Below are 17956 nucleotides of genomic sequence, written 5' to 3'. Positions count from 1 at the left end.
GTATGCATGGGGAGCTGGCTTAAAAGCAGTAGCATGGGGGGAGGGTGCAGAGGCAGCAGAGGTGGGAGGGTGCAGAGGCAGCAGAGGTGGGAGGGTGCAGAGGCAGCAGCATGGGGGAGGAGGGTGTTGTCGGGAACTGGTGTGAGCAGGAAGCCGGCTTAAAAGGAGACTTTCCCCAGAGTCTCCTCACCTCTCCTTCCTCTTCCCGCCCCCCCCCCCGCCATGTAAACATGTAACGGCTGACATTTTTCAGCCGTTACACATTTACCTAAATAAATGCATTTTAACATCCATAATGGACATTTTAATTCCAGAATAAGAATTCCTTGTGTCTGTTTAGCTTAAGCCCTAAAAAGGAACAAGACACAACTTGGACACTTCTGCTCTAGAGTAAAGTTATGTTTACACTGGGAGTTATATCAGTCAGGAATATGAGTGAAGCTTCCCTTGGGGAGCTAGCACCCTGCCCCACATCTTCCAGCTGAGGACACACCCCTGCTCACTTCTATCAGCCTCCTTGTGGGCCTGTCTGGCATGAAAATGGGGTCTGAAAGCTCCAATAGATGGGGCAGAGGCTGAGAGCTCAGTTGGAGTCATAGAAGTGGGCTGAGAGCCTGGAGCTCCTCCTTTATGCCAGGAACCACAACAGTGCAACATCTCTTTCTCTGCAGTCCTGTCCCTGTTCCACCCACAACCTCTGCTCCATAGCACCCCACACTGCCTCTTCCCCCTAAGGCCCTGCCACTCACTCCTATGCACACATGTCCTGCTGCAGCCCCCAAACTAGAAAAGTTTTGTAGCCACAGCAGATATGAGAGCTCCAGCAGTCCTGGGGATGTGGTGGGAGGAGATTTTTTTCAGGACCCCTAAATTAGTTAGGGCCCCTGGGCATGGGCCTCCTGGGCCCATGTTGTTATCTGCCACTACCCCTCCCCCCCCCCCACCCATGGCAGCACAAGGCTTGGAGAGCCTATCCTAGCCTCCATTACTTTCTGCCCATGGTCAGGAGTGTGGAAAAAAACCAATCCTTTGAGTAACATACATTTCACAGACAGAAGCACCAATGTGGGCAGCTCTACAATGTCAGAGGACGTTCTCTCACCAACATAGCTACCAACACTTTTTGGGGGTGGTTTAATTATGTTGACAGGAGAGATCTCTCCCATCAGCATAGAGCAAGCTACACAGGAAATCTTATAGCAAAAAAGCCACCTCCCTAGTCAACAAAAGTTTTACCAACAAAAAGTACCAGTGGTGACAGTGCTTTGTCAGTGGGAGATGCTCGTCCAATGGCAAAGCTACCACCACTCATTGGAGGGGTTTTGTTGTTGTTGTTGGCAGGGGAGCACTCTGCTGCTTTAAGGAGCGACTGCACTGTATATGTCACAACACCACAGCTGTACTAGCACAGTTGTGCACTATAAGGCATGCAGTGTAGACAGAGCATAAGTGTACATTGTTCCTGTTTAGGATTTAAGCTTAATAAAGAAAAGGCATTTTATTGTGGAATAAGAGTGTCCATACATGGAATTAATTAAGAACAACTTCATGAACAAACAAGACCTAACAGTGATCAGCACTTATCACTTATCTAGGGCTAACATACATAACATGCTTGCAATAAACCTATGAATATATTCAGTTGTACAGGCAAAGCATTCTTACTAAAACATAACACTACTCTGAAACCAAATAAAGAACACTTACTCATCTTTCTTAACTTTCTTCTTATGTTTATCTTTATTTCTATGTTTTTCCTTCTTTTCCTTGTTCTTTTGCATTTCTGTGTCCTTTTTCTTTTCCTTTTTACCTTCAGACTTGCTAAAAATGGATTCAAATGTTAGTTTTACAGATAAACTAAAATGATAGTTTGCAAATAATTATCTTCTGCAATGTAATATTATTGTCTTACCTCTTCTTTTCTTTTTTCTTTTTCTCCTCTCTAAAAAAGAAGCAATATTTCTGTGACAGGCTTTTGGGATGCATGTAACTATTATTTCCACTATTTTTCCTATTAAAATCTGTTGAGTTCTATAAATCTACCTATATATTTAATTATTTTTACCCTTGATTAAAACCTTTTATATCGTTTTCAACTATTTCCATTTTTGTATGATTAAGTGGGACATTAATAACTTTTGTGTTATAAAAACATTGGCTGTGCATACAGTTCAGACGTTCATGTAATTTCTTATTCAATTACTTGTATGATACAATAATTTGCAAAGAAAGGACTAAGTGTATTGCATTTGTTGCTACTTTTTACACTACAAATAACTTTATACAAAAACTGTAGAGTACTTACTCATCTTTATTACTGTTGTTGTTAACATTGTACTGTGCAAAGGCACTAGGTTGGCACTGTTCCCTAAGAAACAGTAAAATAAAATAGTTATGTCTGCTGAATGATACTAAATAAGCTAGCAAGTGTAAAATAGTCCTTTAATGTAAGGTTTACTACTGCATAAGTTAGTTAAGATTGCCTAATTGTTTTATAAGTGTAGAATGAAAATATTCACCAGTAAATATATAGATGAAGAAAACCCTTGAAATGTTGTTTATGTCTCTGTTTTGCATTCCTGGAGTTTCAATACTTTTGAAAAGAAAAGAGGTGAAATCTTGGTACCATTCAGACAATGAGGAATTTTGCCATTGGCTTCACTGCAGTCAGGATTTTACCAATGATGTTTACCCCATTAAATGCCTGTGTGAGGCTGGCAGACGTTGGTCATCTGCGGGCAGAATCAAACCTGGGACCTCTGGTGTTTAGGACATGAGCCTCTATCATATGAGCTAAAAGTCAGCGAGCTGGTAGCTAAGGATGTAGAACAGACTTATTATTCTCTTTGTAAGTGGTGTCAGTGCCACTATATGAGACAATACACCACACCAGACGGACTGTGGGTTCCACCTGACCACCATGGATCTGGTTTTTAAACTGCAGGGCTGTGTCTAGACTGGCAAGTTTTTCCGGAAAATCAGCCGCTTTTCCGGAAAAACTTATCAGCTGTCTACACTGGCCGCTTGAATTTCCGGAAAAGCACTGACAATCTCATGTAAGATTGTCAGTGCTTTTTCAGAAATACTATGCTGCTCCCGTTCAGGCACAAGTCTTTTTCCGAAAGACTTTTGCGCAAAAGGGCCAGTGTAAACAGCACAGTACTGTTTTCCACAAAAAAGCCCCGATCACGAAAATGGTGATCGGGGCTTTTTTGCGGAAAACCGCGTCTAGATTGGTCATGGACGCTTTTCTGCAAAAAGTGCTTTTGTGGAAAAGCATCCTGCCAATCTAGACGCGCTTTTCCGAAAATGCTTTTAACGGAAAACTTTTCTGTTAAAAGCATTTTCAGAAAATCATGCCAGTGTAGACGTAGCCCAGGTGTCTTAGTAGCTTCTAGGGTATTCCATATTTAGGCATTCAAACGGACCATAGGAAGTAGTAGTTAGAGTGTAGTTGTTTGCACAATTAACTGATAAGCCTGGGCACCACCACCCCCTCCTTGCCGCTTTTGTATCAGAGGCAGCAATGTGGGGAGGTGGGAGCCGGTGCCCATGGGGAGCCAGCTTTTAAGCTGGCTCTCTACATGTGATGGCTCCTGTGGAGTTGCCTGCCTCCCCCACCTGCTGCCTCTCTATAAGACAGGAGACGATATATTCAGGGGGACAGCTTTTAAACTGGCTGTGTGTGCATGCCAGCTCCATGGAGCTGCCTCTCCCCCACTTGCTATCTCCCACAGAGGCAGCAGTGACAGGGGGGCAGGCGGAAGCCAGTGCTCAGGGGGAGCCAGCTTAAAAACTAGCTCCTCCTGAGCCTGTTAGTTAACAACCCTACTGCCTCTGCTAGAGAGGCAGCAGCACAGAGGATGTGAAGAGGGGTGCGCAAGTGGGAGATGGTATACGCAGCGAGCGGACTTTTAAACTGTCTCTCCGTGAATGATGCTTTCACTGAGCCATCTGTCCCCTGCCACCTCCCACTGAGACAGCAGTACAGGGTGGCAAGAGGGAGCCAGTGCTCTTGAGAGAGAACTTAAAAACCAGCTCCCTATGAGCACCAGAGCCACCTGTCTGTCTTCCTTCCCCTCCCCCGTGCTGCAGCCTCTAATAAAGAGGCAGCAGTGCAGGGAGTGGGGGCAAGGCGGAAGTTGGTACATGTGGGAAGCAGCTTTCAAGACGGTTCCTCTAGGGTGTATCAGAAAGAGGCTGCAAGGGTGGGGGGAACGAAGGGAATGCTTCAAAGCAGCAGCACCACATGGAGCCTGGGGCCAGACTCTGGCCTCCATGCAGCACTGCCACTTTGAAATGCTGCGTGCAACCCTGTACCACCTGGGGTATCCCAGCCTGCACGCAGCATTTCAAAGTGGCAGCACCACGTGGAGCCCAGGATCAGTTGGAGACTACCTGCTCCTCTAATCCCGGGCTTCCTGTGGCATTTTAAAGCAGCGTGGAGCCTGGTGTCTGGCCTTAGGCTTCAAGTGGCTTTGCTGCATTTAAGTACCCCCTCCTAGGGCTGTTGCTATACTTCAAAGGCAGAGGCACCCTATCAACTAATCAAATAGTGGATGCAAAAATGCATTGAGTATTCAATTAGTCAATATTTAACATCCTTAATCAGCTCCCACAGAGCCACCTGTCCCCCATGCTGCTACCTTTTTATCGAAGGGAGCAGGGGGAAGCAGGCAGAAGCTGGTTTAAAAGCTGGCTCCCTGCAAGCACTGGCTCCTGCCTGCCCCACTGCATGTAAACATGTAACCAGTAAATTTCCACTGGTTACAAGTTTATACAATTACACATTAGTTAACAACCCTACTGAACCATTTTTTAATGACTGAGCAAACTGAATGCACATATAGGGAATCTGGTTGTATTATCAAGGTCCCTGTGTTTTAAAATTAGGCCCTATCCATTAATGTTGCACCTAATCAAAAAAGATTTTATTAAAATTAGATACAATAAAATTATTTTGTTGCATAAAGTGAGATTCCAAAATAAGCAGATAAAAATCCACCTAAGTAGGATCATATGGACAAAGTCAAAGATTTGATATGTTCCCCACACAAGGAGCACAAGACTCACATGATTTCTTCTGCTTTCTTATCACAGTGATTATGATTATTACAATTATTGCTCCATCTTGGTTGTGGACCTTGAATTTTTTCCAAGAAAGAGTCTGGGATTTGGCAGCCTTCATTGGAAATCCTCTTGTCCCACTTCTTTAAGGTATTCAGAAAGTGAGGTATTCTAAAAGTAGATACAAATACTAGTTAAAGATTTTTTTTAAATAAGTGTAATTTCTTTGTGGGGAAAAATAAACCTATATATTGAACCCAAATGTCACAATAATTACTGTAATCAACTACCAGGAACAAATCTGGCACCATGACATAGAATTAATCTAACTAATGATTACTGCTGAGAGATTCTCAGTTGCTTAGATTTGAGGGCATTCCTTCCAAAATATCTATAGGTTGGACCTTCCTGGTCCAGCACCCTTGGGACCTGATCGGTTCCAAACTAGAGGATTTGCAGGATCAGAGGAGGTCCCTCCCCTCATGGCCTGTGCTGATCCACTGCCCCTGGGCTAGGGCTCCAGCCCAGCCCCACTGCTGCCAGACTCTAGCACCAGCCCCCTTCTGCCTCCCCGGCTGGAGCTCCGTGGCCACTGCTGGTGTACCATGGCTGGAATTCTGCAGCTGGGGCTGAGCTCCCTGTCTGGGACCAGGGACAGAGCTCCCTGGCTGCCTACAGGGCCAGAGCTCCGTGGCCACTGCTGGCCCTGTTACTGACCAGCTGCTGGAGTCAGCACACTCTGCCGTGCCACCTGCCCTCACTCCTGACATGGGGCTCCCAGCTGAGTCACTGGTCCTCACTGTAGTGCTGCTACCAGACCTCTCTGTTCCTGGGCTCTGTAGTCCTGCTGGACCATGGATGTTGCCAGACCAGAAAGTCCTGGTTTAGGGGCGAGGAGTCCTGTGGCATCTTATAGACTAACTGAAGTGTAGGGCTACGTCTACACTGGCCCCTTTTCCGGAAGGGGCATGTAAATTTCACCTATCGTAGTAGGGAAATCCGCGGGGGATTTAAATATCCCCCGCGGCATTTAAATAAAAATGTCCGCCGCTTTTTTCCGGCTTTTAAAAAAGCCGGAAAAGAGCGTCTATACTGGCCCCGATCCTCCGGAAAAAGCGCCCTTTTCCGGAGGCTCTTATTCCTACTTTGAAGGAATTTACGATTTCTATCTACGATAGGTGAAATTTACATGCCCCTTCCGGAAAAGGGGCCAGTGTAGACGTAGCCTAGGAGTATAAGCTTTCGTGGGCAAAGACCCACTTCGTCAGATGCATGTATCTGACGAAGTGGGTCTTTGCCCACGAAAGCTTATGCTCCTACACTTCAGTTAGTCTATAAGGTGCCACAGGACTCCTCGTCGCTTTTGCAGATTCAGACTAACATGGCTACCCCTCTGATCCTGGTTTAGGGAGATACAACCTGTACTATATGTTTTAGAGAGTTTGTTTAAATATGAGTGAGATTACCAAAATATCTCCCTAAACTTGTATAAATAACTGGATACATAGATAAGTAAACAACTAAATATGTAGACATACTAAATGTAGACATGTGCTAAATGTGGATCTCTGGGATGTAACTCACCCCTGTAGAATTCTTTTCACTGCCTGAGAGTTGTTTGTGGAACCACTACAGCTGCCCCCACGCTCCTGTGTTTGTAATATGGATAAACCATCATACTCTACAGCCAAGGACCTATAATTAAACAGTATGTACAGTGAATAAATGATCTACTGTACTACAGCAACAATTCATAAATAGTGGTCCCCAGGAATGATTTACTTGTGTTTTATCTCTAAACATTAAAGTTGCATTAACATTATTTTTGGTATGTTTTTTTATTATTTGTAAAGCACTGAGAGTGTGCTAGGTACTGTACTAAATACAGAAGAACTTTCAGTAATTGTCCCCATATACTGTACTCACTAATCCTGCAGAAAATACAAATCTAAGGTTCCAACCTTGCAAATTCAGTGGAACTATCCACATGTGTAGAGATAAGAGCATGCATCTTTGCAGGTTTGGGATTAAGTTGTGGAGTTACACCAAGAAGAAAATGTACCCCTATATTAGTGTGCATTGCTTGATCATAGGATGTTCTCATGGAATTCATGGTGCATTCTTTAGTGAACTAGATAGTCTATTTAATAGCAGAAGGAATAATATTTGTACAAAATTAAGATAATATGTCTACTGAGTGCCTCCGCCAGCCTATTAATGGGAACTTTAAGCGCAAATTTCTGAGGGAGCACTGTTCATTTCACTTTAATATTTGGGGTCCAATTTTTAGACCACCTTCCTAAATTGCAGCTACACCAGACATGCGCTTGTACAAATTGGCTAGTTACATATTCCTCAAGCAAAACTTGCATACACAATTTTGTGCTGAACATCTGTAAATCCCATTGAAATCATTTGGACTTGCTGCAGATGCTCATCAGACCACATTTATTTATTTGTCTAAACACAGATGTCTTTAGGCACTCAGATTTGAAAAATGTAGTCACATAGTGTGCATCTAGACAGAAGGGCTTAACTCGAAATAAGCTACGCAAATTGAGCTATGTCAATTGCATAGCTTATTTCAAAATAGGGAGCATCTACACAGCTCTTATTTTGAAACAGAACACTCTTCCTCCGACTTCCCTTACTCCTCGTACAATGAAGATTATAAGAGTCGGAATAAGAAGTCCTCCAGCTTGCCAGTATTTTGACATTATTTCAAAATAACTGCCTGCTGTGTAGATGCGGACTAAGTTATTTTGAAATAACATTGCTGTGTAGAAGTACCCATAGTAACTTGTTTATAAACAAACCGCAGACTATAATGTGATTTCAGTGGACGCTCCAGGTGGTTAGTACCTCTGAATATCAGAATATGCTTATTTAGAAGCCAAAATATGGATGGAGGTGTCTAAATTTGGGCAGCCAAATATAAAAGAACTAGCCTATGAGCAATCATAATTTGTTGTTCCCTTTTTGGGGGGGCTATATGATCTATCATCTGTGTCAGAGGATATTTTTTCAGCTCCCTGCTTTGAGGAGACTAAATTTGGGCAGCCAGATATGAAAGTATAAACCTGTGAACAATCACAATTTATTATTCAGTTTTTTTGCCATATGATCAATCATCTGAGTCACAGGGTATTATTTCAGCTCCCTGCTTTGAGGCAGCAAGTTGCAGACACTTGAAATAATTCCCTTTTCTATCTGTAAAATTATCTACAAACATTTTTAACTATGTGGTAGTTCTTTACAAAAAAGTTTTTCAAAATGGCCTTCCTAGTGTTTAATGCTCACATATATTTATTCAGAATACTATTCCATCTTGCTTAGCTTTCAGTGGACTTCTTCTGAATAAAAAACAGCTCTGTTCAACAGCTACAAATAATCAGATAAAAAGGGTTGTGAATGCCAACAAAGAGGGATTAACTCACAATTATATTTTTTCAGTATTTTCCCAACTCAAGCAAGAGGTACTTTGCTGAATGGTGAAAACTTGGTAATGACTGTTTGAGTGTATTTTTGACTAGTTGAACTCATTCTTAAGAAAGTAAAATCATTTGACTAACAAATACAGTTACATTTTATATTATCTTAATTAATTACAATGGACAATGTATCACAGGTAGGTTTAGCCTTTGATAGAATAGCCTTATGAACAGAAGAGAGAAGACAAGAAGACAGGGACAAACATCTGTTCCTCTGTCATTCCCATTGAAAACTAATACAAATGAAAACATCCTGAGAACAGACTTTGACCTAATTACTATACTTGACTTACCTGCTGTCTCCATTCTCCATCCTTCCTATGCCTTTATCAGCATTTTGTACTGCCAGCCTGGGAACATTTATATAGGAATGATGGGTGTTAATCACGCCAATCTTCATGATCAGATTTGTATTCCTTGGGTGAGAGAGAAGGAATCATTTCAAAATGGGGGAAAAAAGTACTTTTGTGGTTCTGTACAAAAATAAACCTTAGAATGCCTGACTTTTACATGTTACCTGCTCTTGGGCAAAGAGTAGAAAAATGATCATAAAAAGTAGAGAGATGCAATTTATACATTGAGCCCTTTGTTCCTGAATCATAATACATCTAGGCTACGTCTACACTGGCACGATCTCGCGCAAAAACTCTTTAGTGCAAGAGTTCTTGCGTTAAAGTAGATGTGCAAGAAAGCGTCTACAAGCATGTGCTTTTGCGCAAGAGATGTGCTTTTGCACAAGAGTATCCATGCCAGTGTAGATGCTCTCTTGCACAAGAAAGCTCTGATGACCATTTTAACCATAGGGCTTTCTTGCGCAAGAAATTCCTGTTGCCTGTCTACACTGGCCTTTTGCACAAGAACAGTTGCACAAAAGGGCTTATTCCTGAGTGGGAGCATCATAGATCTTGCGCAAGAAGCCCTGATTTCATACAATAGAACGTCAGTTTACTTGCGCAAGAACACACAGCCAGTGTAGACAGGCAGCAAGTTTTTGCACAAGAGCAGCCGCTTTGGCGCAAGATCATGCCAGTGTAGACACAGCCCTAGATAACAGGAGGCAGAATCAAGAAAAAAAATTGTCTTCCACAAATGGGACCATTCAAATAAAAACAGAAATGTAATAAGACATAATTGTGTGCTTTAAGAATCTTAAGCAAGGCTGCTTTGTAATGTAATTCTAGGTATATGGATATGATTTACATATATGTATGTATAATTCAATAAAAACACATGTAACACATAATCTCGATTCACATTACAACATTAAAGTCTAGCACTGTAGTTCCTTACAAGCATGTAGTTCTCTCAGGGTTTATCTACACAACACTGTAACTCGAAATAAGACAAGTGATTTGAGCTACACAAATTGTGTACCTTATTTTGATGCTATTTCAATATAGATTATTTCGTCATTTGGCACTGTCTATGCAGTGCCAAATTTCAAAATAAAGTGCTATTCCAAAATGTCCCTTATTCCTCATAGAATGAGGTTTACAGGGAAATTGGAATAGTGAGCCTGAAATTATAGGCTTGCTGTTAAGACCTGGGATAACTATTTTGGGATAATCCGATATCCCAAAATAGTGCTGCAGTGTAGATGTACCCTCAGGAGTCAGTGGAAGTTCTGTGTATGTCGGTAGTTTGGCTCCAGGTTTAATATTTGACTTACCCCAATGAACACTGGAAAATATTAAGAATTGTTAAGTATAAAAATATGTCAAGCACATACCCTATTAGAATAATAAATGGCAAAGGCATTCTAGCTGAAGCATACCCCCCGCCTCCTCCTTCCCTCCTCCTTCCATTTTTCATAGACACTTGTCATATCTTGCCCGTGGTTAGATTGCAAGCATGTCAGGGCAAAGGCTGTGTCTTCCTATGTGTCTGTACAGCACCTAGCACAAGTGGGCCCTGCTCCTGATTGGTGCCTTTACCTGCTACTGCATACAATTAAGAATAAGAGAAAAAGACTGATTAAGAGAATATGAGCAGGGCTGTCCTTAGGCATACGCAGCTGTGGGGGGCACTACTAAATTCAGGGCACCACTGATGCTGCCTACGGCCACCACTAGAAGGGGACATCAAACAGGTAAGGCAGGCAGCTCTGGCTCTGGCAGACACATTGCCCAGCCCCTGTAGACTGTGCCCAGCATCGCTCACCCTCTTCACCTTGCTGGAGCTAGGAACAAGGCCATGTTTCTGAGTGGGTGGGACCCAGACAGGGCTGGAGACCAAGACTGGGACCACAGCTGGGGGCAGGCATATGTCTGGGAGTGGAGCACTGGGAAGCAGCAAGGAGCCCAGCCCAGGGGCTGATGGCTGAGTCCTGGGTGGCAGTCAGGACTCCACATAAAATTTAGTATGCTGCGACATGCCCCCAGTTCCTGCATCTAAGCCTCCTTGTTCTGCTTCCACTCTCTGCAGCAGTCCTGAGAGCAGCTCCCACCACTCCTGTGGCATGGCCACTCATCCCCCACCTGCCTGTAGTAAGTTGAGGGTCTGTAACATAAAATCAGCAGGCCTGAAATCTAGTGAACAAGACTTTGGCTCAGTGAAACTGCAAGCAGGGAAGAGGTAGGGCTCAAGAGAAATAGTACAAGCAGGATCAAGCATAAAGAACACCAAAAGGTGCCATCACAGACCTTAAAACACATTCCAGAGGGGTGATATCAGAACACCTCATTAAGAAACATCTTGGTACCAACCACCTTCCCACAAATAACATACATACCAACTTAGGTTCAGGACCAGGTCTAAATTGACAGCATGAAGAATAGCAAGTAAACCCCCCTTGTGTGAGGTAAGGGGTGGTAACTAGGCAACAGAGGGTGGCAACCCGATACGTCAGGAGTGACATGTAATTTGTTTGAACGTGAGTATAAAAGTGTACCCCAAAGGGTGATCGTCAACTGACCGTGGTGGGGGGGGAGTTACTAAAATCCAGAGCATTTAGTTGGATGCTATTCCGTTGTCATGGCTTACATAAGGGCTGTGTCTAGACTGGCCAGTTTTTCCAGAAAATCAGCCGCTTTTCCGGAAAAACTTGCCAGCTGTCTACACTGGTCACTTGAATTTCTGCAAAAGCACTGACTTCCTACTGTAAGAAATCAGTGCTTTTTGCGGAAATACTATGCTGCTCCCATTCGGGCAAACTTTTGCGCAAAAGGGCCAGTGTAGACAGCTGAGATTTGTTTTGCACAAAAAAGACCCAATTGCGAAAATGGTGATTGGGGCTTTTTTGTGCAAAAGCGCGTCTAGATTGGCCATGGACGCTTTTCCGCAAAAAGTGCTTTTGTGGAAAAGCGTCCGTGCCAATCTAGACGCTCTTTTCTGCAAACGCTTTTAACAGAAAACTTTTCCGTTAAAAGCATTTGCAGAAAATCATGCCAGTCTAGACATAGCCAGGGTGTAGTGACACAGCAGCAAGTGTGTTCACTGACAATTATTATTGTAGGTCGCATGGCAATAAACCTACTTGGGTGCGTTTGATCCTTATCTCATTTGTGGTCTCTCGGGGCTCTCTCAGGAGTCTGTCATGTTGACTTAATTGCGCATGGTTAACATGCTAGACAGGAAAGCAAAACAATGCATGCACGCAGCCAAAAGTTTATCATCATTGACGGAGTAGAGGACCTGTCACCAACCCATCGGGACAACCCCAATCCTGACTTACAACACTGCCTTTGCATAGAACACCATAAATTTTAAGGACAGACCGGGATAAGAAATTAGAATCTAGGTTGAGTATAAAACACAAATTGCAAAACTAAATGTAGTTCACTCACCTACTTACTATAACTTTAGGATAGATGTAAGGGAGCTGATTCTTTTCTCAGTCTGGTATAAATCAGGAATACATCTAGGCTGTGTCTACATTGGCACCCTTTTCCAGAAAAGGGATGCTAATGAGACACTTCAGAATTGCAAATGCCGCGGGGGATTTAAATATCCCCCGTGGCATTTGCATGAACATGGCTGCCGCTTTTTTCCGGCTCGGGGTTTTGCCGGAGAAAAGTGCCAGTCTAGACAGGATCTTGCGGAAAATAAGCCCTTTTCCGGAAGATCCCTTATTCCTACTTGAAAGTAGGGATCTTCTGGAAAAGGGCTTATTTTCCGCAAGATCCCGTCTAGACTGGCGCTTTTCTCCGGCAAAACCCCGAGCCGGAAAAAAGCGGCAGCCATGTTCATGCAAATGTCGCGGGGGATATTTAAATCCCCCACGGAATTTGCAATTCCGAAGTGTCTCATTAGCATCCCTTTTACGGAAAAGGGTGCCAGTGTAGACACAGCCCTACTGAAGTTAATGGAATTATACTAGTTTTAAACTGGTGTCAGTGGCAGAAGAATCAGGTCCAATATCTTTGTCCTGTTAAAAAAAATAGGATGGAATCCTGGTCCTTTAAAAATAAACTTTGCCATTGACTTTTTTCATTCTTAATGCTTTCCTAGCAGCTCACTATACCCAGCATGATATCCAGTTGCTTGTCCTGAGCATTTCAAATTTGTCTAAATGCACAATTTCTGTCAGCCTATTAGTTTGAATTTGAAAGGCAAAAGCATCTGGAGCTGCATGAAGTTGACAGTTTTGAAACTGCCTGTAACTGACATAAACAATTGTTTTAAAAAGACATATTTATGATTTGCTGTGCTGGTGTAAAGTACAATAAAATGCCATGTATCTGCTAAAATCGATAGGAATATGATGTATTTTTTGGTGGATTATGTCTTTGTGTTATCCAATGAAAGTGAAGCCACTTGTCTAACCTATTTCATCTGGGAGATCTGAGAGGAAACTCTATTTCCAATAAGTAGTCAAATAGGCAGTGCATGCAAGCTGTGCAGACATCTATTGCAGTCCATAAAATAAAAAGATGACAATTGTATGCTAACAACAGTAACAAGTATCATTCCATTATATCTTGTGAGAGGTTGCTGTCAACCTTTAAATTGGCTAATGGTAGGACTTGATTATAAGTAGGTAGTCACAGAAGAAAAACATTTTCAAGAGCTTATAAATCAGTCAACCATGGCATAAGTGCTGGAAGGAGGATTTTCACTGGATTGCTGCAGCAATAAACAATGTCGGAGGGCATTAAGAATTGAAACTACACCAGCTGTATTAAATAACTATCTCCATACACAAATGGGGCAATATCAAAAGAAGGCAATGTTAGCATCCAAAGGCAGCTCTGATTCACCTCCAGTTCAGCCACTCTCTAAAGAAGCTATACCAAAAGACTCAATCTGGACTATTAGTGTGAATTAAAGCTGTGTATCTTCCTGGTCAAACTCAGTACAGGAAAAAGGGAGAAACACTGTTAACAGTGGAAATCTCTTTTTTAGCAAAATTGACTGTGGGCAGAAAAAAAGGAATTGTGGAGAGACTGAGCAAGAACCTTTGGCATGAGGGAGAGATTGGGAAATGGCAATAGGGGGAGCTGGAAATCAGGCACACACAGCCCTTGGCATGTGTCAGGAGAGTTGCACCAGGAGATGGGAGGGTGGAACTCAGGTCACATGGAAGGTGTAGGGTGAGACAGTTGGAGGAATGTAAGGAGCATCAGTGTGTGCAATACATTCAATCAGCAGAAGCTATAAAGTGTACAACTGAGATATAATTGCATAAAGCTGCCCATTCAAAGTTGAGATGCTATAAAATTGTTGCATTCAGAGTGTCACTCACACTGGTGTGGATCAAGCTCTCAGCTGAAGTCCCTTTGTGTGATAAAATTGCACAGAGTGGGCAGGGGACTAATCCAAACCTATGTTAACTATCCAACAAAAAGTGTAGACATACCCTGAAACCCCTTCTTCTCCAGCCTGATAGTCCTGGTCTAACTGGTGTGGTAATTCATACACATGGAAGTGGAAAGGACTTGGCACCCAACAGCCCCAAATTAGTGGGCCAGAATTTGGATCGAAATAGTGCAGGGCCAGGTTGTTTCCCCTGTCTTCAAATTATATTAGCATTAAAGAATATTTTTTATAATTTCAGAAGCTAAAGACCACAAATTCAGAAGCCCAAAATTGTACTGTGGAAATGACAAAACATAACTGTTTGCATATATGTGAGCACACAGGCAAGGTTCTTGTGATTTATGAGTGTGGTGTTTCTTTTTGAGCACTTGTGGCTCAAAATCCCTCTCGCTACTGAAGTTATGTTAAACAAAATATTTGGACTATATTAATTACGTTAATACAGCTTTTCCTTATTCTCTAGCTACACAATTTTAATTAAAATATCATGTTAGCACAAACTGTTAGTCACTGTTACCTTCTAGCCCATTCCACAACAATAGATTACAATATTTAGGAAGTTAGAATTCAAGGTAGTGCAAATGAACTTTTTCTTTAGAAATATTTCACAATTATTAACATGTCATGGATTTCACAAATAATCTGACTCCATGCATTCTCTTTTTTAAAAAAATAAGAGCGATGACAAACAGATAAAGGTCCAAATTTTTTTACAAAACGTTATCAATTGTAAGGCAAGAGATGTAAGTTGCAAGAAAACAAAGAAAAGCATTATTCATTCTCAGAATTGTAATAAATGAAGGATCAGCAGATTCGTCTGCGGTGCTTTTTTGCATTAGCCAGTCCTTATTGGCACAATGGTCCAAATTCACCCCTGCTGTATTCATACTCACTTCAGGGATGTAGTGACTTCAATAAGATACAACAGGGATTTGGCCCAGTGTGTCTATCTGCTTATTTTTAATCACTGAAGAACAACATACAAAATATTAAATTGCATTACGTTAAATACTGTGTTGTGACAAAATCTCTAGCTTTTGCCCTCTAGAAAATAGGATACATTTAAAATAAAGCAATTTTTTTAAAGTAAGTTTAAAAACCAGACTCTCCAATATTGTTATCACAAGGTGTTTTGCTATTGTGGATGCTTACCTTGGTAATGTAATCTATTCCTAGTAATGATTGCAGTTCTTTAAGTCATCCGCATTTCCACATTGAAAGTAAACAATGAAAATCCAAACACAATCAACATTTCAGGTTATTAATTTCCTTATTCTATGGGTAGTTGAATGGTACTTCTGTATTATTCCAAGACTAGGACACGGACCTTAGAAAAGGCTTTCCTTGACCTAGTGCTGGATTTTGAGATTTAGAGACAGATGGAAGTGACAGTGACAGTCACCATTATCCCTCACCTGAGCAGAAGCTTATGAATACTTTGAATATGCATGGGATTTGACAAAAACTAATGAATAATGTTACATAGCAATATTGTCTCATGGTATTTTTATTATTTTTATTTCAGATTTCATACATTATTAATGTACTAGGTCTTTCACCAGAATAGATATGGCTTACTGTTTATTCTTTCATATTTTATTAAATAGCTTAATAATAATTACAGTTTTAATCAATTTGGAAACTTCTCAGCCAAACTAATACCAGCTTTGTAAGGCCACATATACACAGCAGAGCTAAAGCTAAAATAAGCTACGCAACTTGAGCTACGTCAATTGTGTAGCTGAAGTTGAAATAACTTATTTTGGCTTTTGGTGCCGTCTATACAGCAGGGAGTCTGAGTTAGAACACCTTTCCTCCAACTTCCCCTACTCCACATAAAATGAGGGTAACAGGAGTTGGAGAAAGAAGTCCTCCAGCATAACATTATTTCAACATTATGTCTATGCTTGCTGTATAGACTCAGACTATGTTACTTTGAAATAACGTCAGTTATTCCAAAATAAAGCTGGTGTGTAGACATAGCCTAAGACAGGGCTACTCAACTTTGGAAGCCCCAGGGGCCACAATGATACTCACAGCACATGCTGAGGGGCACAATGCAAATATCTTCTTTCACACAATGCCCCGGCATTCCCAGCACCTCCTTGTTGAGGGCTAGAAATGTTGACACCCTGTACTCATCTATTCCAGCCAGCCCGTCCGCTTGCATCTTTCAATGCTCACCCTGCCTGGGAGACGCTGTTGTGAAGTGTGTTCCCAGTGGAGGCCATGTTCAAAGGATCCCACCTGTGGGCTGTGTATTGAGCCCCATCTAAACACAAACTGCGCCGTGGGCCACAAACAGGCTGCATGTGGAGTAGCCCTGGTCTAAGAGACTATACTGTCTCCTTGTGGTGCTTAAAATAATTATAGAACGTTTCATATATGTTCAGTGGAAAATGTTGTTTATAACTTATTTCTTGGCAATTCCAAGGAAAAAATATTTTAGCTATCAGATAGAGAAAAGCTATTAATAGAAATCACCTTGCTCTTAGGTTCTGAAAAAAGACAATCTCACATAGATTTATGTCATCAGAATATAAAACTGTGTCAGAACATAAAACTGACACAAGCTGACAAGAAAGCATGATTTGTTAAGTCACTCAGATAGATGCCAGGAGACGTGATTCAGATCCTACCTTTGCCACAGGTTTCCCTTCTACTTTTCCCTTAGGGCTCAATTCACAATTTCCCTGAGGGCACTTTCAGTATGTCTAGGCAGGACTTAAGTCAGATGAGCCTGGGTTAGAGAACACAGGATTTGAGCATTTACATTCATTTTTAACCTTACATGAGGGATTTTCTAATGCCAGGCTTGAACATGGGACCATGGCAACCACAATGTAGCACACAGGCCCAACTCAAACCAACCATATCCCAAGCTCCCTACTGCCACTCCAAAGTGTGACTGCTCTAATTCTTTGATCATGTAGTACTGTGGGGAAACTTGACTGTTCACCCTGCACATCACAAGAAGTTTGAACAGCCCACCAACACATGCTGCTAAGCTGTCATTTTGATCTATGTGCACCCTACGTGCAGAGCCAGCAACATGGGAAGGCACCGTTTCAATAAGTTTTTGCTTGAGCTTTCAATCCCATGTCAGGAAACAGGTAGTTTCCATGAGATGCTGGTGAACATTTTGGTGGCATATTCTAGCCCACCAAAGGTACCTGACAGATCTTATGAAGAACTAGGAGGAAAAAGACACAGACATGGCAGACTCAAAATGGCTGATACTATTCATGACACTGAGTATGGTCACAGATGTCCCCTGTGTATGTCATCTGGAGCAGAACCACAAGCACAGACTGGTGCAACCACACCATCATGCAGATTTGGGATGACCAACAGATGTCCAGAACTTTCGCATAAAGAAAGCTATGTTCTGGAGTTTTGCAAGGAGCTTATCCCAAGCCTCCAATTAAAGACATGTGCATGAGGACAACCATCCTGGTCCAGAAGTGGGTTACTACAATAATCTCAAAACTGCTACCCCAGGCTGCTATAGACCCTCTGCCACCGAGACTGGTGTTGGAAAGATGACTACAGATAAAATGGTGGCATAGGTTTCTGAGACTATCAGGTTTACCTCAAAGAGGCAAGCATAAGAGATATTCTTCATATTCCTAATTGCTGGC

General features: G+C 42.1%; 1 protein-coding gene across 1 annotated transcript in view; it reads right to left on the bottom strand.

Annotated features, from left to right (window-relative positions):
* CNGA1 (cyclic nucleotide gated channel subunit alpha 1) overlaps window positions 1-17956 on the bottom strand; it is a 33304-nt gene that overhangs the window by 9853 nt on the left and 5495 nt on the right. The window contains exons 2-7 of the mRNA XM_075931125.1: window positions 8852-8974; window positions 6652-6762; window positions 5074-5238; window positions 2306-2368; window positions 1913-1942; window positions 1708-1821 (exon numbers count right to left, since the gene is read on the bottom strand). Of these exons, the coding sequence (XP_075787240.1) occupies window positions 1708-1821; window positions 1913-1942; window positions 2306-2368; window positions 5074-5238; window positions 6652-6762; window positions 8852-8958 (590 nt within the window). The 5' untranslated portion in view covers window positions 8959-8974. The remainder of the gene's footprint in view (window positions 1-1707; window positions 1822-1912; window positions 1943-2305; window positions 2369-5073; window positions 5239-6651; window positions 6763-8851; window positions 8975-17956) is intronic.

The sequence above is a fragment of the Pelodiscus sinensis genome, chromosome 5 (assembly GCF_049634645.1).
Source record: "Pelodiscus sinensis isolate JC-2024 chromosome 5, ASM4963464v1, whole genome shotgun sequence".
Lineage (NCBI taxonomy): Eukaryota > Metazoa > Chordata > Testudines > Trionychidae > Pelodiscus > Pelodiscus sinensis.
The sequence above is the reverse complement of the archived record's forward strand: the minus strand, read 5'-3'. Positions and strand labels throughout refer to the sequence as shown.